The sequence below is a fragment of the Lithobates pipiens genome, unplaced genomic scaffold (assembly GCF_037356315.1).
Source record: "Lithobates pipiens isolate NorthernLeopardFrog02 unplaced genomic scaffold, aLitPip1_a1.2 Scaffold_8, whole genome shotgun sequence".
Classification (NCBI taxonomy): domain Eukaryota; kingdom Metazoa; phylum Chordata; class Amphibia; order Anura; family Ranidae; genus Lithobates; species Lithobates pipiens.
In genome coordinates, this window is record NW_027507903.1 from 215,693,310 (window position 1) to 215,719,308 (window position 25,999).

The 25,999-nt window shown below is 46.9% G+C and overlaps 1 protein-coding gene across 1 annotated transcript in view; it reads right to left on the bottom strand.

Moving 5' to 3' along the window:
- The window catches only part of ZNF277 (zinc finger protein 277), a 120,684-nt gene that overhangs the window by 11,795 nt on the left and 82,890 nt on the right, over positions 1–25,999 (bottom strand). Inside the window, exons 6-9 of the mRNA XM_077468374.1 lie at positions 23,390–23,500; positions 13,572–13,704; positions 11,649–11,716; positions 11,377–11,473 (exon numbers count right to left, since the gene is read on the bottom strand). Coding sequence (XP_077324500.1) covers positions 11,377–11,473; positions 11,649–11,716; positions 13,572–13,704; positions 23,390–23,500 — 409 coding nt within the window. The remainder of the gene's footprint in view (positions 1–11,376; positions 11,474–11,648; positions 11,717–13,571; positions 13,705–23,389; positions 23,501–25,999) is intronic.

The following is a 25,999-nucleotide window of genomic DNA, read 5'->3' on the forward strand; positions in this document are numbered from 1 at the left end:
AGGGCGCTAGACAGGAATGATCTCTGCACCTCTCATGGGTAGTCCTCTGTTCATCAAACCCCCTCTTATTGCATACGCCACCAGTTCTTCTGCCTAGTTTTCAGGAGCATGGACCTAGTTCCCTGCTGGGACTTGTGGTCCTGTTTTTTTTTTCTTCTTTTTTCTGTGGAGGATCATCAATTAACAACTGGTATGGGCGAAGGGCTGGATATTTAAGTGGTCACCTCAATCTGATCATCGAGCGCACGCAGACACTTAATTACGTGCTCAATTGGCTACGATATCCCCATTCTGGACTGGGGCAACCAGCGAGTCCATGTCACAGTGTTACCCTGGCCGAAAGCCCGCCACTTCGGTGGTTAGGTGGATCTGTCATGGGAGCCTTACTCGCATGCGGCAGGGTGCAGGTGCTCCTTGGAGGGGGGCCTCTGAGATCCCCTTCTGGTGGGATGGCTGACCTTCTCCCCCTACTTGCTGATGTGGACTTCTGGGCCTTCTATGGGCATCCTTGCATTAGGGGGGGTTTCCCTTTCCAGTTTGGTGTGGGGGTGATACTGTTGGGTTGAGAGAGCTGTAAAGCCGATATGCATTTATGGGCATGCCTGCCATTTTCCTGAAGCTAGGTGGCCACTTTAACAGGATCTCATTGCCGATTTTCTTGTAGTCTGCAGCGATGGTGGATGCTGCCATTTCTTCGGTGAATAAGAGTCTAACCTGTCCAGTGGATAATGCCCAAGTATTTAAGGATCCGGCTAATAAAAAGCTAGAGTCCTTGTTAAAAGCCTCCTTTGCGGTAGCTGGTTCAGCAGCACAGCTAGAGGTACCGGCTATCAGCATCTGACAGTCTCTAAAGGACCGTTTTAAAAGGTTGGTCAAGAGCCTACCTTGTCAGGAGGAATCTATTGAGAAATTGTTGGAGCTTCCTCGTGCTTTGCAGCAGATGCATTAAAAGACTCAATCCAGCAGATGTCTTGTTGTGCGCTACTGTCGGTACATATGCACAGAGTCTTGTGGTTAATGAACTGGTCTGCAAAAAGCTTCTCGCGGCTTTTCCTTTCATGGAGAACGCCTGTTTGGCAAAGATCTGGATAAGTATATCCAAAAGATCGCAGGAGGAAAGAGAGCCTTACTTCCTGTTAAAAGGAAGAATAAGCAACCTTCTTTTAAGATTCCCAATGCTCCAGGGTCTAGTGCATCTTCTCCCAAGCGGTATCGACGGCCTCAGCAATCTGGGTTTAAAAAACCTCAGGGTCAGAAAAAACCCTGGACCCAAAGGTCAGCCAAGCCCAACTCCAAGTCTACATTGTGAAGGGGTGCTCCCGCTCTTACGGGTGGGGGGGAAGACTTTGGCTGTTTTTGAATGCTTGGAAAGGACTAGTTCAGGACAGGTGGGTCATTTCCGCTATAACACAAGGTTACAGAATAGAGTTTTGGGAGTTTTCTCCAACACGATTTATGAGCTCAAGGGTTTCGTTGGAACCAAAAAAAAGGAAAAGTCTGTTCCTGGCCTTGGAGCATCTGCAAAAGCAGGGGGTAATTGTCAAGGTTCCGCACAAGGAAAGATTCAAGGGATTTTACTCAAACCTTTTCACCGTGCGGAAGCCAAAACGGGGTGTTAAGGCCCATTTTGGACCTCAAGACTCTCAACTGCTTTCTAAACGTCCGGTCCTTCCATATGGAGTCGGCTTGTTCAATAATAACATCCTTGAGAAAAGGGAATTACTAGCGTACATCAAGGATGCATACCTTCATGTACCAATCTTAGCTCTGCATCAAAGGTTTCTGCTTTTCGCAGTAGAGGGGCACCATTTTCAATTTATGGCATTACCATTCGGTCTAGCTACGCCCCCCCCCCCCGAGTCTTCACAAAGATTCTGGCACCAGTGTTGGCATCCCTAAGAATCCCAGGGGATTGCCGTGGTAGAGTATCTGGATGATCTTCTCCTGAAGGATCAATTTTATCCCGTCCTGGTCCAAAGCATTTCAAGAACAGTTCGGGTTTTGCAGCACCTAGGCTGGATTCTGAATGTGGACAAATCGACCCTTCATCTGACTCCGATCTTGGTGTATCTGGGTCTAATCTTGGATACCGTTCAAGAAAAGGTGTTTTTACCCACCTTAAAGATCAACTCCATAGTGGAGCTTGTCCAGAAGGTGAAAAGAGAAAAGAGACTTTCTATTCGGCTGTGCATGAGGTTACTGGGCAAGATGGGGTCGTCTTTCAACGCAATTCCTTATGCTCACTTCCACTCCAGGTTGTTCCAGAACAATATCCTGAAAGCCTGGGGCAAGACTGCTGGAACCTTGGATCATCCTATGGCTCCGTCTCCACAGGTACAAATGGGGCCTATCTTGGTGGTCAAAAGCCAGCAACTTGAAAAGTGGAAAATCCTTTCCACCAGTAACCTGGAAGGTGGTGGCTACAGACGCCAGTCGTCTGGGCTGGGGAGCAGTCCTAGAGGAAGCGTCTGTCCAGGGAGTATGGTCCCAAGCAGAAAAAAAAACGGAGTTACGTACCGGTAACATCCTTTTCCGGGAGTCTTTCAGGACAGCCACCTTAGAGAGACCCTGGCTCCTCCCCTCTCAGGAAACACTGCCTTCAGTTTCAAGATTTAAGCCTCGTCCTCCCTCTGTTCCTCAGTTCTTCCAGAGTACCTCTGGCCAACTGGGGAGACACAAGAACACGTCAAACAAACAAACTTTCAATCTTACCTGACGGTCTCGTGTGACGAGTTCCCGACGATCTCCAAAAACCTGGGTGGGAACCGGGGCTGTCCTGAAAGACTCCCGGAAAAGGATGTTACCGGTACGTAACTCAGTTTTTCCCAAGTTCGTCTTTCAGGACAGCCACCTTAGAGAGGATAAGCGAGCACATTACCTTAGGGTGGGACCACTGCTTGCAGCACTTTACGACCAAAGGCCTGGTCTTTGGCTGACAGGAGATCCAGTCTATAGTGTTTCACGAACGTAGCAAAACTGGACCATGTTGCAGCTCTACAGATCTGTTCAGGAGATGCACCAGCCCACTCTGCCTGAGAAGTTGCCACTGCCCTGGTTGAGTGTGCTCTAATCCCAACTGGGGGTTCTAACCCCCCTGCCACATAAGCCTGCCCAATGGCTAACCTTAACCATCTGGCTATCGTACGTCTAGAGGCTCTGGAACCCTTCCTAGCCCCTGAAAACAACACAAAAAGTGAATCAGACTTCCTGAACTGACTTGTGCAATCTAAATAATGAAGGACACATCTTCTAACATCCAATCTATGAAAGATGTGTTCCTGTTCTCTTACTGGATTTGAACAGAAAGTAGGTAGCACAATCTCCTGGGCTCTATGAAAACTAGAGGCTACCTTAGGCAAAAAGGCCGGATCCGTCTTAAAAACCAAACGGTCCGGAAAAACCTGAAAAAAAGGTGCCCTAACAGAAAGGGCTTCGAGTTCACTCACTCTCCTTGCTGTAGTGATCGCCACCAAAAACACAGTTTTGAGAGTGATCAGTTTTAATGAGCAACATTCCAATGGCTCAAAAGGTTCTCCTGTGAGAAATTGTAAAACTAAAGAAAGATCCCAAACTGGGAAGGGGGAATTTGAAACAGGTCTCTGCCTACTTAGGGCTTTGAAGAATCTCATTATCCAAGGGTCTGAAGCTAGCTGCCTTTCTAGAAACACGCTTAAAGCGGATACCTGACCCTTCAGAGTTCCAAGGGCTAAACCTTTATCTTCCCCAGCCTGTAGGAACTCTAGAACGGCTACAGAGCTGTGCACATTGAAGGAGCTCTCTGAGCACCAGCTATTGAACCGCCTCCATACCTTTAAGTAAATGGTCCTGGTTTCCTTTTTCCTGCAGTTTAGGAGCGTGGCTACTAAGCGATCTGAGAAGCCCTTGCCCTTCAACAGTTCTTCCTCAGAAGCCAAGCTGCAAGGTTCCACCGCTCTACCTGAGGACAGCAGATTGGACCCGGAGAAAGGAGATCCTCCTGGACTGGGAGAATCCAGGGGGGTTCTACAGACAGGCCCTTCAGAATGGAGAACCACGGCCTCCTGGGCCAGTGAGGTGCGATTAGAATAAGGGTAGTGTTCTCCACCTGAAACTTCCTTAACACTGCCAGAATCAGTACGGGAGGGGGGAAAAGCATAGCACCTGGAGAAACCCCAATTCTGTGCTAGTGCGTCCACCGCCAACGCCCCGTCCCCCTTGTTTATAGAAAAGAAGCTGGCTACCTTCGCGTTTTCCCTCGAGGCAAAGAGGTCTATCGAAGGAATCCCCCCACCTCTGGGTGATCATTTCGAAAACCTCCTGTTTGAGAACCCAGTTGCCTTCTCTCAATGTTCTCCTGCTGAGGAAATCTGCCACCTGATTTTGCTCCCCCTTCAAGTGGACTGCTGACAGGGACAGGACATTTGCTTCGGCCAACCCGAGGATGGCTTTTGTTAGGGCCCATAAGGATTCGCTCCTGGTGCCCCCCTGTCTGTTGATGTAGGCTACCACTGAGGAATTGTCCGACCTGACTTTTACGTGATGCCCCCTGAGTTCTCTCTGAAAGGTCCTGAGAGCCAGATCTACTGCCCTCAGCTCCCTCCAATTCGAGGATCTCTTCGACTCCCTCCTCTCCCAGGTACCCTGTATCAGGCGGGAGTCTAGGTGTGCACCCCAACCTGAGCTGCTTGCATCGGTTGTGACCACCCTGGATATTGCTCCCTTTCTCCACCACCAGAGGGACCTCTTTACCTGGTCCGGAACCGACACCAAAGAATCCAGGGACCCCTGGCTGTGATCCCAAACCTTCAGTATAAATAATTGCAGGGGACGGTAATGTAATCCCGCCCACTGGACCGCCGGGAGCGTGGACGTCAGCAAACCCAATGCCGACATGACCCTCCTTACTGAGATCTGGTGGCTGCCCTGGAGAAACAACAGTGCCTTGTCTACCTTTTGAATTTTTTCTGAAGGGAGGAAGACTTTCTGTACTGTTGAGTCCAACACATATCCCAGGAAGGTGACCCTCTGGGAAGGATCTAAGTTGGACTTCTCCAGGTTCAGAAGCCAACCCAAGTTTACTAACAGGTCTCTTGTTGTCTGTAAATCTCGAGTCAACTGTGTCGGAGAAGGGGCAAACAGGAGAAGATCGTCGAGATACGCGATCACTGAGATTCCCCTGAGACGCAGATAAGCCAGAACTTCTGCCATTACTTTGGTGAAGATCCGGGGGGAAGAGGATAGCCCAAAGGGAAGTGCTTTGAACTGTAGGTGTAGCACCCCTACCGAGGTTCTTACTGCCAGTCTGAGGAAACGCTGGTGGGCCTCTGCGATGGGAATATGCAGGTATGCATCTTTTAAATCTATCGATGCCATGAAACAGTTTGGTGGAAGAAGTGCTTTCACCGAGTAAACTGAATCCATCCGAAACCTTTTGTAGGTGACTGAGACATTCAGAGGCTTCAGGTTCAGGATAAGCCTGAACTTTCCCGAAGGCTTGCGAACCACAAACACGTGGGAATAGAAGCCCCTGCCTGTCTCTCCTGCTGGGACCCGTACTACCACTTCTTGTTCCTCTAACTCCTGCAGAGAGGAAAGAAGGGCAGATGATTTTTCTGCACATTTTGGCAGCTCGGTGACAAGGAGTCTCAGAGGGGGGAGTTCTGAAAACTCCAAACGGTAACCTCTTCTGATGACCCCCAACACGAACTGATTGGAGGTGATCATCTCCCACTGTGGGAGGAAGGCCCCCAACCTTCCTCCCACTGTGACCCTGTCACTGAGACTTTTTGGGCTGCTCAGGAGGGCGAAAAATTGCTCCCCCGCGCCCTTTGCCCTTGAGCCCCCAACTTTTCTTCTGCCGATTAGTTCTAGGGGCTTCAAACTTCTTCTGGGGATGAGTCTTTTTCTTTGACTGCTCCCCAAATTTCCTCTTAACGGGAAAGGCCTTTTTCTTATCCGCCGTGCGATCAAGCACTGCTTCAAGACCTGGCCCAAACAGCAAGTCTCCTGTAAAGGGGATCCCACAAAGCTTTGCTTTGGACACATTGTCTCCCTGCCAGGTCTTCAGCCATAAAGCCCTCCTAGCTGAGTTGGTCAGGGCCGAGGACCTTGCAGACATTCGCACGGATTCAGCTGAAGCATCCACAATGTATGCTATCCCTTTAAGCAGCATGGGAAAGGAGGATAGAATGGTCTCCTTTGCCGTCCCCGCTTCAATGTGCGCGTTAATTTGGGTAAGCCAATACTCCATATTACGAGCCACCACTGTGGCTGCCATGGCCGGTTTAAGATTCCCCTGTGATGAGTCCCAGGCTTTCTTTAGGAGTGAATCCATCCTTCGATCCATAGGGTTTGAAAGTACCCCCATGTCCTCGAAGGCCAGATCAGTGTGTCTGGACACCTGGGAAAAAGCAGCATCTAATCTGGGAGATTTATTCCAGACGAGAGTCTCCTCTTCCGAAAAAGGAAACCTTCGTTTTAATGCCCCAGAAAAGAAAGGTTTCCTCTCAGGATCCTGCCATTCCTTCTTGATGGCGTCGATCAAGATGTCATGCACCGGGAACACCCGCTTTTTCTGTTCCCCCATGCCCTTGTACATCTGATCATGGAGTGACAGTGCCCTCTTTTCCTCTTGTATGCCTAAAGTGGTATGAATAGCTCCTAAGAGCTCATCCACTTCCTCCAGGGAAAGCTTATACCGTGAGGTTCTACTGGATTCCCCATCCAACCCCTCATTGTCAGATTCCCCTTGGGAGTCTGAGCCGACACTGTCAACCTCTTCCTCAGCTTCCTCTCTGGGACCCCCTGGATTCTCTCCACCTGCAGGAGGAGCATCCACAGGGCTAGATGGTACACTCTGCTGCGCTGGTATAGGAGTGCTCTGGGGCTGAGGCCACTGTAAACTAGAAAAAAGTGTTTTGAAGGACTGGAAAGTATTAGATAGTTCCTTCACAGAAGCCGCCAGATCTGCCCCCTGTTCTGCTGCCTGCTCTCTAACCAATCCCTCAATACACTCTCTGCAAAGTGCCTTGGACCAGGAATCCCCCATAGAGGCTCTACATGAAGGACACTTCTTCCTAGAACCATGGGGGGACTTGCTTGTGGCTTTCTGAAAGACAGAAATAAAAGAGAGAGCAGCATATAATAAAAAAAAAAAAGAAAAAGAAACACCAGCGCTATATAGAGGACCACCGGGAGTGCCCCCCCCCCCCAGGATCAACCACCACCAGGATCCCGGACGCACTGCCCTTCCCCCCGACCACCAAGGGGGAAAAAAACACCAGTGGAGCTACTGGTTATAATGTAAGGGAACACCTCCCCAGGGTTCCCCTTACCTTTGAGTGGCTGGTGCTGTTATCTCCAGGAGCTCTTGGAGCCTCTGCTTCAGACATTCTCCTGTTGAGGAAGAGTGGTGCGAACGTGCCTCCTACAGCTGCCTGTACAACTTTAGAAAGAGAGGCTGCACCAGCCGAACGCTTGGTCCCCTTTCACGTGCCGCGTCCGGAACCGGAAGACGCGGATACAACGAAGAAGTCCGCCCCCACCGGAACTGACGTCGCCCGTCATCCGGTCCGGCCTCCAGCTCCAAGCCGACTGCTAACACAGGGGGACCTTGGACGTCTCGTTGCAGCGCCCCCCTGGGCGAACGAAGGGATGGACCGCCCCAAACTTCCTGCTTTCCCCAAGCGAAGTTTAGAGTGCGTGTAAAAAAGGTCAGTACGAGGGTCTAGCTCCCCAGCCGACCGGACTGCCTACCCTGTTGCAGCACCCTCCTGGGTGAACGAACAGGAGAACCTCTAAAAACTTCCTGCTTTCCCCAAGCGAAGATTAGAGTACATGTAAAAGACGGTCAGTCAAAAAGAACCAGCTCTCTGGTCGCCCGGACTGCCGAACCCGTCGTGACACCCGCCTGGGTGAACCAACGGATGAACCTCTAAAACTTCCTGCTTTCACCAAGCGAAGATTAGAGTACATGTAAGACGGTCAGTACGACAGATGATCGGACTGCCGAACGGAGTCAGAGCTCCATTAAGCCTCAGTTTCGCCAACTGATATAGCTAAGGTTCCTTAGCGGTGTCTCCCCGCCGGAGGAAACACCATAACTGAGGAACAGAGGGAGGACGAGGCTTAAATCTTGAAATTGAAGGCGGTGTTTCCTGAGAGGGGAGGAGCCAGGGTCTCTCTAAGGTGGCTGTCCTGAAAGACGAACTTGGGAAAACCTTGCCTATCAATCTATTGGCAATTCGGGCAGCCCGGCTAGCTTTTCTGGACATCCAGACTGTGGGGCCTTCCGGTCCGGGTCCAGTCCGACAAATCGGTGGTGGCGTATATCAACCACCAAGGGGGCACCAAGAGCCAGACAGCCCAGAAAGAAGTGGATCACATATTGACTTGGGCAAAGAGGCATGTGCCGTTCCTCTTCGCAGTGTTCATACCGGGCCTGAACAATTGGCAGGCAGACTTTCTAAGTCGCCAAAAGTTGTTTCCAGGGGAAGTTTTTCTCCAGATCTGTCAACACTGGTGGATCCCAGATGTGTATCATCTGGCGTCCAGGTTCAATGCCAAGCTGGACATCGTTTGTGTCCAGAATCAAAGATCCGCTCGCTGTCGGAACAGACGCATTGGTGGTTCCTTGGGACCGGTTTTCTCTGTTGTATGCATGCCCTCCAATTCAAATTCTGCCGCGACACGGGACACAGAGCACAATTCATGAATAGTGCTTTGTGTCCCGTGATGTACTTCAAGAAAATGATTTTACAGGTAAGCTGTATTAAAAATCTATTTTTTACTTCCTAAATGCTTTGCAGTACACTACCCCTTTGAGGAGGGCCCTCTGAAGAAGTGGTCCTTTCCTTCTAGGCTCAACAAGGCTACTAGGATTCTGGCAGAGGAATTCTTCTCCTTTATGGATCCTGTGGATTGTAAGTTGGAGTCAACTCACGTTCCATGTTCATGATCTCTGTGTCTGCGCTGCATCCCATGTTGGCCATAGCCCGGGTATTTCAGACTGACCGAATGGGTCAAGGTTTTGCAACAAGGTATAGCCAAATGCACCAGCTGTATGTGAAACTGGCAGACCAGATGGTCCTGGGGTTAAAATACATGTGTAATGCATCCCTTTTTGTTGCTCTTCTTCTTTTCAACCTTTCCATCTCAGCGGTTAGTGCCTCAGCAAGTCCTTTGGCTCAAGTGTTGGTCTGCAGGACCAGATCTCTAAAAAGGACCTGTCAGAACTACCCTTCCAGAGCGGATATATCTTTGGAGCTACCTTGGACTACATCAAAAATCTGACGTGTAGGAAAAGTACCTTCCTTCCTCAGTCCAAGAATGGGAAGGAGCCATGCATGAAACCCAGGCTCTCTTTCACAGTTCACAACCGGATAATTCATTACCCTGGGTGCTCGGACACAGGCTCGTGGACCTCTCTTGTTTCCTACAGTTGGGTCCAGGATCTGGTGACACCCGGTTATAAGATCGAATTTCATTCCTTTCCACTAGAATTTTTTTTCCCCCTTCCAATCTTCACCTGTTGCCCCAGCACCTTCAGGCCTCATAGGAAGCAACACAGACCCTGCTGCTCTAGGGCATAATAGTTCTGGTACCAGAGCCAGAACAGTTCCAAGGTTTCTACTCTAATCTGTCCATGGTTCCCAAGGGTGGGGTTTATCCAATCCAGAACTTCAAGGACCTAGGACTTTTGTGCATGTTGAAAAGTTCAAGATCAGTCCATTCCCTCAGTGGTGGCCTCTCTACATCAGGGGGCTTTCTGGCCTCCATTAGGTATCAAGGAGGCTAACCTGCACATCCCCTCATCAGTGTTTGCTGTGCTTCCCTTTGCAGCGCATCCCTTTGGTCTAGCCTCTGCTCCTCAAGTATTTACCAAAGTTCTGGCCACAGTCCTTGCCTTGCTGAGACAACAGGGGATTGCCATGATCTGGACAGCATCCAGATCACTTTGCATTCCTTGCAAGATTTCAAAAGCATCTTTAACCTCAAGAAGTCCATCTGGACCCTGACCAGACATCTTGAGTATCTGGGCCTGATTCTCGATTCAGGGCATGCCAAAGTGTTTCTCCCACTGGACAAACTCTGGATGCTTCAGACCGCTATCAAACTGCTCTTGTCCCAGAGATCGTCTACCCTGCGATCTTGCATACAAGGCTATTGGTCTACAAAAGGCCTCTCTCCTCTGGTAGCTCCAGTCCCTGGTACTAGGAGCCAGGAAGTCCTTTCTCCCCCTCTGTTTGTCGGCGGTCACAACAGATGCCAGCCAGTATGGGGGGGGGGGGGTATGACTCAGAGTTGCTGGACTCTGGTGGTCGGAAGCTCAACTGTCTATCAATGTTCTATCAAGTTCTCTGGAGCACTGGGTGGAGTGTCTCCGGGGACTGCCTGTCAGGATACAAACAATGGTGGCCTATGTCAATCACCACAAGGAGTGCTACAGCAGTTCTGGAGGTATCCGACACTCTTCAGTGGGTAGAACAGTCTGTTTTCCAGGTGTCTCCGTAGTGCATGTTCCCAGTGTCAAAAACTAGAGGGCCGACTATCTCATATGTCGGCTGCTGGACTAGGGAGAATGGTTCCTGCATGCAGATGTGTTACAGATTAGCCTATGCTAATGCTGGACGTGGCGCTACTGGTGTTTTGCATCAACTGGAAGGTTCCAAGGTTTGTGAAAAGAGTGAGAGATCCCATGGCAGATGGGCCATGGGATCAGTATCACCTCATTTATGCCTTCCCTTCAGAAGCTCCTCTGGATAGAGGCTGAGGGTAATTCTGGTGGCTCCTGACTAGTCTCATAGTCCGTGGTACACCGGCATGGTGAAGTCGGTCAGGGACGCTCCCTGGTGACTGCCCATTCAGGAAAATGTTCTGTCCTAGGGTTTTCCATTCTACTTTACCATTTCTGGCTATTATAACCAGTTTCTGAAGGACAGGGGGTTGTCGGATTCTATGATCCCAAGAATGTTGAAGGCACGCAAGTCTACCCTTAGGAAGATATATCAGCGCTCTGAGTTCATTGACGGACACAACACCCACCCCTCTGTAGAAGTCTGCTTCTGACACTGCTTTATACAAACTGGTGCCCTATGCAGTGAAAGGGGGTTTTACGCACAGAGGACTGCCAATAGGAGGTACCAAGCTCTTCCCTGCCTAGTGTCCTACTCCTGGTACGTGGCATTAGAAAACCTTATTAGTCGTGAATGGAGATAGGCGGAGCTGTGTTCCTCAATGAACCCAGAGAAACTGATTTTATAGTGAGTAACAATAAAAAAAACTTATTTTTAACGTGTGTAAAAAGCAAAAACATTGCCCTGTTAAAAAAATGGGTTCGACACCTAATAAAATCATTCTGACATTACAGCACACACGAGCCACTCCTGAGATACATACCTTCATGTGGCTAAGTAACTCTTCATTTGTAGCTGCTTGCTTGTCACAAAACAGACATACAGCAAAAACAGGAAGCTCCTCCCAGTCAGACCAGTCCCTGGTAAAAATTAACAATTTTTAAAACACTTTTATAATCTTGCATGGACTCAAAAAACAAAACAAAAAAAAACAAACACACAAGGTCCTAACCCCTGCTCCCCTCTTTCCAAACCAAAAACACCACAGCCGAGTTGGGCTTTAAATTAATTTAAAATAAATAAATGCCCCCATACTCTTCATTGTTGTCTCCAAACGCCCGATCATCTTCTGACTGAACGTCTTCCCAGTTCTTCCCTAGTTCCTAAAATAAATAAATAAATAAATGTTTGGAAAGAAATCTTTCTTGTGCAATTTCATGGCAGCTATACAATAATCATGAATAACCAACAACTTAAAGTAATCTGACCACAAATGTTAAAGACATCACCATCCGGTTTAGAATAAGACTGATAATTCAGTGCCGATAACTTAAATCTGGCAAATTAGCAAATTGCTACCTGCTTCCTTCACTTCGTGGAAAGATATTCTACCTCTACTGGGAAAGAAGCCTCAGTTTTCCTCTGGGTGTAATCTGTACATGCCAACTATAAGGACCTGGAACCAGGGTGTACCTGCCTGGCTCATGTTTATGACCACTGATTAACAGAGTCGCCCTGGTTTGGATCTGTGGGTGATCTGCCTAATACTTACCAAGAATCCATTGTGTGCTAACTCAACAATTCCTGGATAAAGGCCCTGGCTGGGTTGATAGCCGCAAGCACGGTTAAGCTTGGCTCTGGTAAGCACGCACTTTATGTGGTTGAGGTTCACAAGTCTGTGGTGGTGTTTGGAAGCTGGTTAATCAGTCTGAATATTCAAGATATACACATTCACTTCCAGTTGATGGACTTTATTATGTATTTTTTACAATCAAGTTCACATTGAATTGTGGTTATTCACTGAATGTTTAGTTATATATGTTTGCCGCGTGGCTTTTTTTATATTTTCATTTTTTGCTTTGGTGTGTATCTCACTTTGAGCCGCAGCTTTTTCTTTTCTTTCACTTCTAAATAATTTTTCTATTAGTGCGGTAATCTCCATATATCAACAATTTTAAAGAATGCAAGAAGGAGCCATGCTTATCCAAAACGTACCAAATCACACTCAACTTTTAGAAGAAAATCTAACCATTGCAGCAGACCCTGTGCTATTGACCATGGAAAGCGTGTAAGATGTTGCAGTCTGGTTTCTAAACAAAAATTCCCTAATAGCAAAAGGTTATATTATTCCGCTTAATATAATGATTAAAAGGCAAAATCAATGAGGGTGCCTGCCATTACACATAAAATACAACCTAAAGCAAATAAATCTTTAAACTGTGACAGGTTGGATTAATGCCTTCTCCTTTGCACTTTAGTAGCTTTGTGACAGAATACTCTTTGTTGCTGAATTAATTTTCAATATAAAACAGTGTCCTTAACTAGCTCTTAGGCAGCCTTACCAGTGAAAGGCAGAAATCAATGAGACATGCTGACAATGTTTCTTGTACAACTCTTAAAAGAATGGTTATTTCCAGACTCAGGCCCAGAAGAGTAACATTAGAGTAGAGTAACATGAAGCCACAGTTGACATAATTGGCTAGAGGTTTGAACTCGCCATCTATGCTATGTGACCACAATTGGAATACACGTAAACTTGCTAATGATCAGAAGCCTCCAGAGACTTTACACCACAATTTCTTTGAACTGTATTTGCAGACCTTGTAAGACTGTGTAGTTCAAAGAGAAAAAGGATTTCAAAATAGACAGTTCGTACAATGCAATGTTCTAGGTTTGCTTATGCTACTTTGATTTTGATGTCAGTTGAAACTTTCTATACTACATACATTGAATAATGATTGTGAGGCTGCCTTGTAACTGTCTCTTAGGAAACTATCATATTGCCAATACAATTTGAGTCTTCTTAGCCAAAGAGCATGCAATCCCATAACCTACAGCATTGCTTTATTTCAAATTGCATTAAAGTCCCAGGGGGTCTGCAAAACCTTTTCATTATTACTTAGAATGCAGATTATAGGGCTAACCTTCATATGCTTTTAGTTTTCTTTAAGAGGAATAAATATTTATTGAATAAGACTTCATGTTTGAATATTATTTGTACAACATTTACAGTCTTACCAAATAGTTGATTATATAAAAACGATCATACTCCTGGTTTTGTGCCTTGATTTTGCGATGTTGTTTTTTTCTCATATGGTCCTTTAGAGTACTTTTGTTTCTAAATGTTCTCTCACAATATAAACACTGTAAACTAAGAAAATAAAATAAGCAAAATATTAACATTAATATTCTAATGGATATGTATTTAGTAAATTAAGAGGTTGCAAACCTCCATGAAGTATTTGTACCTATAGGTAAGCCTGTAGGTACTGTAAATAACTCCTAAACATGCGCATTTAGGAGATATCTACTGTATACTGCACAGATGATGTCATCGGCACATGCGCTCTGAGGGAACGGCCACCCATGCCGTTTCTTCAGGAGCAAGTGCCATGACTGGCAGCTCCCACGCGCATGCACGGGAGTGACGTCACGCGGCCCCAGCCAGTCACACAGCTGGAGTCCACAGCCCCGGAAGGAAGACCAGGGGAAGAAGGCTGCGTCCTGCATCAGGGACAGCGCGGGCTACGTTTTCAGGTAACTTCTCGGTCAAAGCATATTATCACATTGCCTTTACTTTGTAGGGAAAGGGGGAGCTTAATTTTTTTGGAAGAGCTTACTTCCTCTTTAATAGCTGTGATTGAAGGCCATACTAGTACCAATCATCCCAGAATCTGTCTAATAAAAAAAAAAAAAAAAAGTGTATCGAGGGCGTATAACCACTTCCCGCCCAGTCAATAGCAGATGTCCGGGTAAGTGGTTCTGTTGTCCTGACTGGGCATCAAATGACGTCCTTCAGGATAACAGATAGAAAAAAAATATGGCTCCTGCGCTATTAAGGAAAACAGGCAAATAAATCACGTCTCAAAAGTGCTGCACACACCGTATGAGCCAAACAAATCTCATGAGTAAGTGAACAACATCTCTAAAATTCGCTTCTTTTTAAGAAATGAAACCACCAAGCTCCTCATTCACTCCCTTGTAATATCTCGCCTTGACTATTGCAACTCCCTTCTCATTGGCCTGCCTCTCCATAGGCTCCTCTTCAGTCTATCATGAATGCTGCTGCCAGACTTGTCCACCTTACCACCCGCTCAGTGTCTGCCAACCCTCTCCTCCAATCCCTACACTGGCTCCCAATCACCCAGCGAATTAAATTCAAAATACTAACCACAACATACAAAGCCATTCACAACTGGTCTCCAAATATCACCCAAATTGTCCCCTCCGTTCTTCTCAAGACCTCCTACTCTCAAGCTCTCTAGTCTCCTCCTCCCATACTCGTCTCCAGGATTTCCAATCCTCTGGACCTCGCTACCTCCACTGGTCTGGCTATCCCCTACTCTTTCTACCTTCAGGCGGTCCCTGAAAACTCATCTATTCAGGGAAGCCTATCACGTCTCAAACTAATCTCCTACCACTTCCATCAGCTAATTCCCGACAGTTATAACCTTTTGTACCACCTGCCCCACCCTATTAGATTGTAAGCTCTTCTGAGCAGGGTCCTCTTAATCCTCTTGTATTTGATTGTATTGTAACTGTACTGTCTCCTTTTTATATTGTAAAGTGCTGTGTAAATTGCTGGCGCTATATAAATCCTGAATAATAATAATAATAATAATAACAGAATTAATAAAATGGTGTTGCGCTCCCAGCGTGAAAGTACTCAAATAATAAATAATCAATAATTGCCAAAATTCGTAAGGTGGTAAAAATCCAAAAATTAAATAACTAAAATCATAAATCATCAGTGTACAAAATTATTAGGCAGGTGATAGCCACAATAAGTATCACAGTGATCAAAAATATAAATCGTGAAATCAATCAGATAAAGTGAAGTAAATAAATAGATAAAATTATATAAATTAAGATAATCAATCAAACTTAAAAATACATGAATAAGTGTATATCCCAATACATGGTGAATGGTGTCACTCAAGTGAAAATTTCATACAAAATAGTGAATTAAAAGTCCTCCAAACAATACTAAAAAAGCATCAACACTCATATGTGCCACAAAGCGTCCAGTGCATAGTATCCAGGTGTCCACCGACCCGTGAGTGTGCTAAATAATTACCTTACAGCTGTAAGGTCAACAGCATAAACACAGACTCCTGGGAGGTAAGGAGGGGGAGAGGGGGGGGGGGGGGGGGAAGAGATCCAATATCACACTGCTCCTCTTATCCTGGCACTTGGTATCGGAGGTAGCTTTGAGGGAGTACATGCCTCTTACTAAATACCATGGAATGTCTTCTTCTTGGAAGACATTCCATGGTATTTAGTAAGAGGCATGTACTCCCTGTGTTTATGCTGTTGACCTTACAGCTGTAAGGTAATTATTTAGCACACTCACGGGTCGGTGAACACCTGGATACTATGCACTGGATGCTTTGTGGCACATATGAGTGTTGATGCCTTTTTAGTATTTTTTGAAGGACTTTTAATTCACTATTTTGTATGAACTTTTCACTTGAGTGACACGATTCACCATGTATTGGGATATACACTTATTCATGTATTTTTAAGTTTGATTGATTATCTTAATTTATATAATTTTATCTATTTATTCACTTCACTTTATCTGATTGATTTTCACGATTTATATTTTTGATCACTGTGATACTTATTGTGGCTATCACCTGCCTAATAATTTTGTACACTGATGATTTATGATTTTAGTCATTTAATTTTTGGATTTTTACCACCTTATGAATTTTGGAAATTATTGATTATTATTTGAGTACTTTCACGCTGGGAGCGCAACACCATTTTATTAATTCTCTTCAGGATAACATGCCGCCGCGCGCCCGTGGCGGCGCACATCGTGGTGGTCGGTGGTGCGGTCCGTCAGCCTGACACACCGCTACACCGATCTCAGTAGAGCCTCCGGCGGAGGCTCTTTACCATGTAATCAGCCATGTCCAATCATGGCTGATCACGATGTAAACAGGAAAAGCCGTTGAGCGGCTTTTCCTCACTCGTGTCGGACCAAAATTCAGTAGCTGCAGTGTGTGCAGCTGCTGGCTTTTAATTTTTGCAGCGGTGGGCGTTTCTCTGCTTTAATACTACTTTAAGCAGCAGTTGTAAAGCAAGACTACCTAGGAGTAATTTTTGTGTTAAAGCCCTTCTGGAGTTTAATCTTTAAAAAAAAGTGCACAGAAAAATACCAAATGAATAGACAAAATACACAACTAGATTCATAGCAAAAAATGTACTGGATTAAAAATCTAGTCTGCCAAGCATAAGGGTTTTTTTTTTTTTTGGCAGATGCTTACTTAAAGTGGTTGTAAACCCTTACAACACACTTTGACCTACATTAAGCCTAGATTAAGGCTTACATGTAGGTCCAAGAAATATCTCCTAAACCTACACGGTTTAGGAGATATTTGCCAAAAGACAGGCACCGAGCGCGCCGCCGTCAACGGCGATATGCCGCGCGTGGCGGCTCCCGTGTGCATGTGCGGGAGTGACGTCATCGCGGCTTCGCCGAATGACAGCGGTGGAGCAGCAAGACCCACAGAGAAGATGGATACACCGGACTACAGGGGACAGCGGTGACTTCACTGGCTCCTGTGTCAGGTAAGTGACACACAATGGACTACTATGCGATGCATAGTAGTCCATTATGCTTTGCCTTTGCAGGGAATGAAAGAGGAAGTATACTCATCAGGGTTTACTTCCTCTTTAAGTTCACCTTTTTAACACGTTGCAGCTCGTTTACACTTGTGGTGACCTCTGAAGAAAAAATGGAATTACGTACCGGTAATGTCCTTTTCCAGGAGTCTTTCAGGACAGCCACCTTGGAGAGACACCGGCTCCTCCCCTCTGAGGAAACACCGCCTTCATTTTCATGATTTAAGCCTCCTCCTCCCTTCGTTCCTCAGTTCTTCCAGAGTACCTGCGGCCAAACTGGGGAGACACAAGAACACGTCAAACAAATAAACTTTTTAAGTCTTACCTGACGGCCTCATGTAATGAGTTCCCGATGATCTGCAAACAATTTGGGTGGGAACCGGTGCTGTCCTGAAAGACTCCTGGAAAAGGACATTACCGGTACGTAATTCCATTTTTCCCCAATCGTCTTTCAGGACAGCCACCTTAGAGAGGATAAGCGAGTACATTACCTTAGGGTGGGACCACTGCCTGCAGTACTATACGGCCAACAGCTTGTTCTTTGGCTGACAGAAGATCCAGTCTATAATGTTTCACAACCGTAGAAACACTGGACTACGTTGCAGCACTACAGATCTGTGCAGGAGATGCCCCAGCCCACTCTGCCTGAGAAGTTGCCACTGCCCCGGCTGAGTGTGCTCTAACCCCAACTGGAGGACCTAACCTCCCTGTCACGTACGCCTGTCCAATGGCTAACTTAACCATCTAGCTATCGTACGTTTAGAGGCTTTGGAACCCTTCCTAGCCCCAGAAAACAACACAAAAAATGAATCAGATTTCTTGAACTGACCTTGTGCAATCCAAATAATGAAGAACACATCTTTTTAGCATCTTAATCTGTGAAACATGTGTTCCTGTTCTCCTACTGGATTCGAACAGAAAGTAGGTAGCACAATCTCCTGTATTCTTATGGAAACTAGAGGCTACCTTAGGTAAAAAAGGTGCCCTAATAGAAAGGGCTTCGAGTCACTTACTCTCCCTGCTGTAGTGATTGCCACCAAAAATACAGTTTTGGGAGTGATCAATCTTAACGAGCAAGGTTCTAACGGCTCAAAAGGTTCCCTTGTGAGAACCTGTAAAACTAAAGCAAGATCCCGACTGGGAAGGGGGCGACCAAAGGCTTGGTCTTCACCTACTTAAGGCTCTGAAGAACCTTACTATCCCAAGGTCTGACATTAGAAGTCTATTCAGAAACACGCTTGAAACGGATACCTGACTCTCCAATGTTTCGGGGCTAACCTTTTATCTGCCCCTGACTGCCGGACCTCTAGAACGGCCCCTGAGCTGTGCTCCTTGAAGGAGTTCTCTGAGCACCAGCTATTGAACCGCCTCTATACCCTCAAAAAAATGGTCTGAGCTTCCATTTACCTGCCAAAAAGAGTGGCTACTAACAGTCTGAGACCCCTTTGCCAATCGGAACTTCCTCAGTAGCCAAGCTGCAAGGTTCCACCTGGGGGCAGCAGATTGGACACTGGGAAAAAACCCAGGGGAGTTCCACCGACAGGCCCTTAAGAATGTAGACCCACGGCCTCCTGGGCCAATGAGGTGCGATTAGAAAGAGTCACCAGAACTTCCTCAACTCTGCAGGAATCAAGACGGGAATCAGGACGGGAAGGGGGAAAGCATAGCACCTAGAGAAATCCTAAGTCTGTGCTTAGTGCGTCTGCTTCCGACATCCCATCTCCCTTGCTCATAGAACAGGAGATGGCTTCTTTCGCGTTTTCCCTTGGGGCAAAAGAAGTCTATCGAGGGCATCCCCCTCCCCCGGGTGATCATTTCGAAAACGTCCTGTTTGAGAACCTGGTTGCTCTCTCCCCGCGTTCTCCTGCTGAGGCATCTAATACCTGAATTTGCTCTCCTTTCCACCGGATCACTGGAAGGACAGGAATTTAACATTTGGCCCATCTGAGGGTGGCTTTTCGCTAAGGCCCTTAAGGCTCTGCTCCAGAAGCCCCCGTTTTATTGACGTAAGCCACTGCCAAGGGATTGTCTCCATGACTGCTACCTAATGTCCCCAGAGCACTCTCTACGGGGTCCTGAGAACCAGATCTACTGCTCTCAACTCCCTCCAATTTTGAGGGTCTCTTTGACTCCCTCCTTCTTGGATATTGGCCAAATCCACTCTAGGCCTTGTGACAAACATGCTCCCCTATCCCACCAAAGGGACTTTAAAATACAGGCTATGTAGTATTATCTCAATGCTCTAAGTCGGTTACTCACTGCTACCTTGCCAGCACGGGACTGTCAGCTGTGACCTTTGCCATTCGGTGATCAGTCATGAGCTACCGTGCTAAAGCTAGCAACAGAGACCCTCGTGATTTGACACAGGGTGGACTAGAACTCAGACATACGCAATCCAACCGCAGACTGCGCCTTTGGGAGACGGCGCGCATTGTCACACGCCACCGCTCCTGGCTTCTTTACCTGAGTTAGAACCGAAAACAAAGAGTCCTAAGGCCCTCTACTGTGGCCCCAAACCTTCAAGATGAATAGCTTGCAGACGACAGTAACGTAACCCCGTCCACTGAACAGCTAGGAGCGTGGATGTCAGTAAGCTCAACCTGACCCTCTTTACTCAGGAAGGTGACCCCCTTGGGAAGAAGTTTAAGATGAGTTTCCGTAGGTTCAGAGGCCAACCCAGGCTCCCTAATAGGTCCCTTATAAGCTGTGGATCCCCGTTCAACTGCGCCAGAGAAGGGACAAACAGGAGAAGATCGTTAAGATACACGATCACAGAGACTACCCTGAGACGCAGGAAGGACAGGACCTCTACCATCGCAGGAAGGTGACCCCCTTTGGTGAAGATACTAGGGAGAAGGGGATAGCCCAAAGGGGAGTGCTTTAAACTGAAGGTGTAGCACCCCTACCGAGGTTATCCCTGCCAGCATGAGGAAACGCTGGTGGCTTTCTGCGTTGGAAATATGCAGGTATGCATCCTTTACTATCGATGCCCTGAAACAGTTTTGGTGGAAGAGGTGCCCTCACCCCGTGATTAAAACCAACCAAAAACTTCTGTAGGTGACCAAGACACCCAGACGATTCAGGCTCAGGATGAGCCTGAACTTTTCCACAGGCTTGCGAACCCCAAATGAGAGAATAGAAGCCTTGCCTATTTAATCTGCTGGGACCTTTATTACCACTTCCTATTCCTCTAACTCCTGCAGAGGAAAGAAAGGCACCTTTTGTCAGCTCAGTGACAAGGAGTCTCAAAGGGGGAAGCTCTGAAAATTCCACACGGTAACCTCTTTTGATGATCCCCAACACAAACTGATTGGAGGTGATCATCTCCCACTGGGGGAAGAAGGACCCTTTTTAACTGCTCCCCCTATTTTTTTCTTAAGGGGAAAGGCCTCTTTCTTATAAGCCATGCGATAGCACTGCTTCAAGACCTGGCCCAAACAGCAGGTCTCCTCTAAAGAGGGATTCCACCGAGCTTTGATTTGGACGCCCTGTCCCTCTGCCATGTCTACAGCCTTAAGGCCCTCCAGGCTGAGTTGGTCAGAGCCGAGGACCTTGCATACCATCGAATGAATTAAGCCGAAGCATCCGCAGAGTATGCCAATGCCTAAAGCAGCACGGGAAAAGGAGGATAGAAAAGACTCCTCTGTCGTCATTGCTTCATCTGGATAAGCCAATACTTTGTACTACGAGCCACCACTGTGGCTGCTATGGTAGGCTTAGAGATTTCCTTATGGTAAAACCCAGGCATCTTCAAACCATAGGGTCTAAAAGTGCCCCCATGTCCCCAAGGACAGGTCAGTATGCCTGGACATCTGAGAAAAGGCCGCATCTAACCCGGGGGATTTTATTCCAGATGAGAGCCTCCTCTTCCGCCCAAGGAAACCTTTGCTTTAATGCACCAGAAAAGAAAAGTTTTCCTTCGGGATCCTGCCATCCTTGATGGCATCAATCAAGATGTCATGACCCGGGAACACCCGCTCCCCCTAGGCCCTAGTACATCTGATCGTGGGGTGACAGTGCCTCCTAAGTGATTTGGACAGCTCTCAAGAGCCTTTCCATCTCATCCAGGGGAAGTTTATACCGTGAGGTTCTTTTGGGTTCCCCATCCAAGTCCTCACCCTCAGTCTCCCTTTGAGAGTCTGAGACGGCACTGTCCACTTCTTCCTCAACTTCCCTCTGGAACCCTCTGGATTCTCCCTAACCTGTGGGAGGAACAACCATTGGGTTAGGTGGAACACTCTGCTGTGCTGGTGAAAAGAGTGCTCTGGAGCTGAGGGCATTGAAACCTTTACAGAAGCCGCCAGATCTGCACCCTGTTCTGCTGCCTGCTCTCTAATGGCACCCAAACAGAGCTACGGACTGAGCTATCCAGGCCTTTAAAACACTCCTTACAAAGTGCCTTGAACCAGGAATTCCCCAAAGATGCTCTACATGAAGGACACTTCCTCCAAGAGCCAAGGGGGGACCTGCTTAAGTCTTTCTGAGATACCTGAAGCAAAAGAGAGAGAGCAGTATAAACTTTAAAAAGAAAAGAAAAGAAACACCAGCACTACTTAAGAGAACCACCGGGAGTGCCCCCTCCTAGGATCAATCTCCACCTGGATCCCAGATGCACTGCCCTTCCCCCCCGACCACCTAGGGGGAAAACACACCAGTGGAGCTACTGGTTATAAGGTAAGGAAACCCCTCTCCAGGGCTATTACCTTTGAGTGGCTGGTGCTGTTATCTCCAGGAGTTCTTGAAGCCTCTGCTTCGGACATTCTCCCGTTGAGGAAGCGTGGTACGAACGTGCCTCCAACAGCTACCTGTGCAGACTGTAGAAAGAGAGGCTGCACCAGCCGAACGCTAGGTTCCCCTTCACGTGCCGCGTCCGGAACCGGAAGACGCGGATTGAACGAAGGGGTCCGCCCCCACCGGAACTGACGTCGCCCGCCTACCGGTCCGGCTTCCAGCTCCCAGCCGGCTGCATACACAGGGGGGCCCTGGACGCCCTCGTTCCGTACCCCACTGGGCGAAACGCAGGGATGAACCTCTCCAAAGACTTCCTGCTTTCCCTAAGCGAAGATTGGAGTGCGTGTAAAGGTCAGTCGAGTATTCAGCTTCCCCAGCCGACTGGACTGTTTGTTCCGTTGAAACACCCACGGGTGAACGAACAGACGACCCCATAAACTTCCTGCTTCCCCAAGCGAAGTTTAGGGTATATGGACAGTACGAACACTTCAGCTCCCCGCTGATAGGACTGTCCCGGACCGACCGATAAATGGTCGGATAGCCGAACGAGGCCGGGGCTCCGCTCGGATAGCTTTCAGATTCACCAACCGAATTCAGCCTTCAGGTTCCTTGGCGATGTCTCCCCGCCGGAGGAAACACCATAACTGAGGAACGAAGGGAGGAGGAGGCTTAAATCATGAAAATGAAGGCGGTGTTTCCTCAGAGGGGAGGAGCCGGTGTCTCTCTAAGGTGGCTGTCCTGAAAGACGATTGGGGAAAATCTGAAGTGGATAATCCTTTAGAGGTGGTTTGACAGGTGGTATTATGTTGAGACCTCACTGTCTACACCATCACACATTACCGTATTGCCTGTGAAGCATTATGCATTAGCATTATCCACTGCTATATATTCTCCAACTTGTAGAGTTAGGTCTGCAGTATATGGAGGAACAGTGATCTGGGCACCTTACTACAAAGGCTAGTTATAAATTTGGGTGGTTACCATCTTTTTGTATAGAATGTTTACTTTTCTCTAATTTTCTGTCTCTGTTTTTTTTTCCGTCTGTTAGAACTGCCTTTTTCTCTACTTTACTTAATTTGTTTTGCTTTTTAAAATTTTGATGCTTGCGGTCGGTAATCTACTGGGACATGTAGCCCCTATAGTGACAAAAAAGGAAGCTGAAATTACCCTAACGCAACTATATTAAATTAATGAGCATAAATAAACATGACCAAATCAAAGAAAAGTGGGGACACAAGGGAATATCCCCGTTTTAGAAGGAACACTGAAACACCTATCTAACAGTTGGAATCTAACAGTTACCAAATAGCTTAGTCCACTAAGCTGTACCTGTAGCCCAATAGTGAAATACTATTTTCTGATGGAAGGACCTTTTTTTTTAGAAGCCAAAGTTATGATATAGAGGGACTGAAGTATTATAACAAACAAACACAAACGCAGATTATAGTGATTCATTCAACTATGGCACTTACTTGTCCAATTTCTTCTGTAACACATCTAGAAACTCATTGCAATATACAAGATTATCTGGCAGTCCAACATTGAATGAGTGCTCTTCTTTCATATGTTTAAACAGAATAGATCTGCAAGAAAACAAATTCATCACTTTAGTGATAAATATGGATATTTGACTTGCCTGTAAAAACCTTTTCCTGGAGTACAGTACAGGACACATGTCCTTTTAAATCTTGACCATGGGATGGCCCTACACAATACAAGGGGTGGGCAACACACATTGCCGGTGCCAGCATACGCAGCTGCCCTGGGGTGGTGGGCTGGGGGCATAAAATCCTTATACCCAGCCACTTGCTGTAGATTTGTGTCTTCTGTGCCCTCCAGCAGGCAAAATAAAACTTCTATGCTGCTCCAGGTAAGAGAGAGTACAGAATGGACGTGTTAGTTTACCTGCAGTTTACTGGGTTACTAGCAGAGCAAGGAGAGAGCAGTAGGAAGGCATGGCAGTCTGTATGTCCCATCAGAGCAAGTAGCTTGCTATGGGGGCACCTGAGCAGTGTCACAGCTCCGTGTGTGCATCCCTTCTCTCTCCTGATTGGCTGACTGACTTAAACAGCAGTGGGAGCCAATGGTGCCGCTGCTGTGTCTTACTCTTAGCCAATCAGGAGGGAGAGTCTCGTACGGCCGAGACACTCGTTGATATCACAGGACAGAGATGGGGCTCAGTATTAGGGAATGCTGGGGCAGTTACTGCACACAGAAGGCTTTTGATCTTAATGCATAGAATGCATTAGGATCCAAAAAAACGTAAAACCTTCTGACTTTACAACTCCTTTAACCAAAACGCACCCACGCTATAGCCAAAAGACGGCTACAGCGCAGACGCCAACTGCCGGGAGGACATCCTCCTGCTTACTTCCCCTCTGTGCGCCACCACAGGCGCGCATCGGGGAAGTTCTGTGTCTGCCATGTCCCTCAGACACAGCCAATCACAGATTGTGCTAAATGGCCAATCACGGTGGCCATTTAGAACTTGATCAGCGTGTCCAATGAGAGGTGATCTCATATGTAAACATATGAGATCATCTCACATCGCCGGCTCTCCCTCCTCACACAGAGACAGCATGTGAGGAGGGAGAGCTTCCGTGCTGCAGCGTCAGTGAAAAGTGAGTGAACACTAACACAGTGCAACACACGACCACCTGTCCCCAGTACCACCTATCAGTGCCAGCTGTCCCCAGTGCCACTTGTCCCAGGCGCCACCTGTCCCCAGTGCCACCTGTTATCAGTGACACCTATCAGTGCCACCTGTCAGTGTCACGTGCCATCTGTTATCAGTGTCATCAGTGCCACGTATTAGTGCCATTTGTCAGTGTCATGTGCCATGTATTAGTGTCATCTGCCATCAGTGCCACGTCAGTGTCACGTGTCATTGTCCTGGTGCTCCAGGGCCTTCAAAAGTGTAATAGGTAGTCAACAAGTTAGATGTGTAATTTTTTTCATTTTTAGCGAAAAAAATTAAAAACCCAGGAGGTGATCAAATACCACCAAAATAAATCTCCATTTGTATTAAAAAAAGGACAAAAAATGTATTTGGGTACAGTGTTACATGACTGAGTGATTGCCATTCAAAGTGTGAGAGCACTGAAAGCTGAAAATTGGTCTGGGCAGGAGGGGGGTTTAAGTGCCCAGTAGGCGAGTGGTTAAGAACTAATGTTAAAAAAGGAAAATTAATGCAACTACACAGTCCATTTGTCTTTAGTAAATCAACACCAATATTTCTTCTGCAATCAAGTACATTTACAACCCCATTCACAATCCTTTGCAGAATGTACACTGAGCTGTGCATATCATCCGGTATCAGCCAATCAAAATGGCTAAAGACCTGCACCTAAACAAACTGGGAGAAGACAGTGATGGCGAGGGACTCCACGAGCATCACACTGTTGGAACAAAGGTCAGTGCCTTTAGTTCTACTTTGAAGTAATAATGAGTGAGCAACTAGCCAGACTTGTACAGAGACCGCCACAGTGCACATGACGACATTCAAAATATATTCTGTTAGCATTAACACCAGCATCCACCTTAGACATTTACGCTTTGATACAAGTATAAGCACAGTAAACAGTGAAGTGTTAGGCTGCATTCACACCTGAGCGTAGCGTTTTCAAGCGTTTTTTGCGGCGTTTTTTACCGCGATTTGCGGCGTTTTTACCGCGTTTTGCCGCAAATTTGTGCAGGGCAAAAGGTCACCAATGTTAAAAGAAGAAAAACGCCCAAATCAGCCCGATTCGCGCGACAAAAAAGGGTCCGGAACTTGTTTGAGCTTCAGGCGTAGGGCTTCAGGCGACTTGGAGTGGAGATGTGAACCATCTCCATTGAGAATAATGGATTTTTTCCCCTCCAGCGTTTTGTAGCTTCAGGCGTCAAGCTACAAAACGCTCAGGTGTGAATGGGGTCTTAAAGTCAATCTGTTCGGACAGAAATATGGCATATGACATGGCTTCCTTTCCTCCAAGAATGTTTGTTCCCCTGTCATGCTGATGTGTTGTCTTTAGTGTCTTCCTAATAACCAACCTCAAAAAAAGCATAAAGATAAAGGGATACTGGCAATTCTCTAATACTCA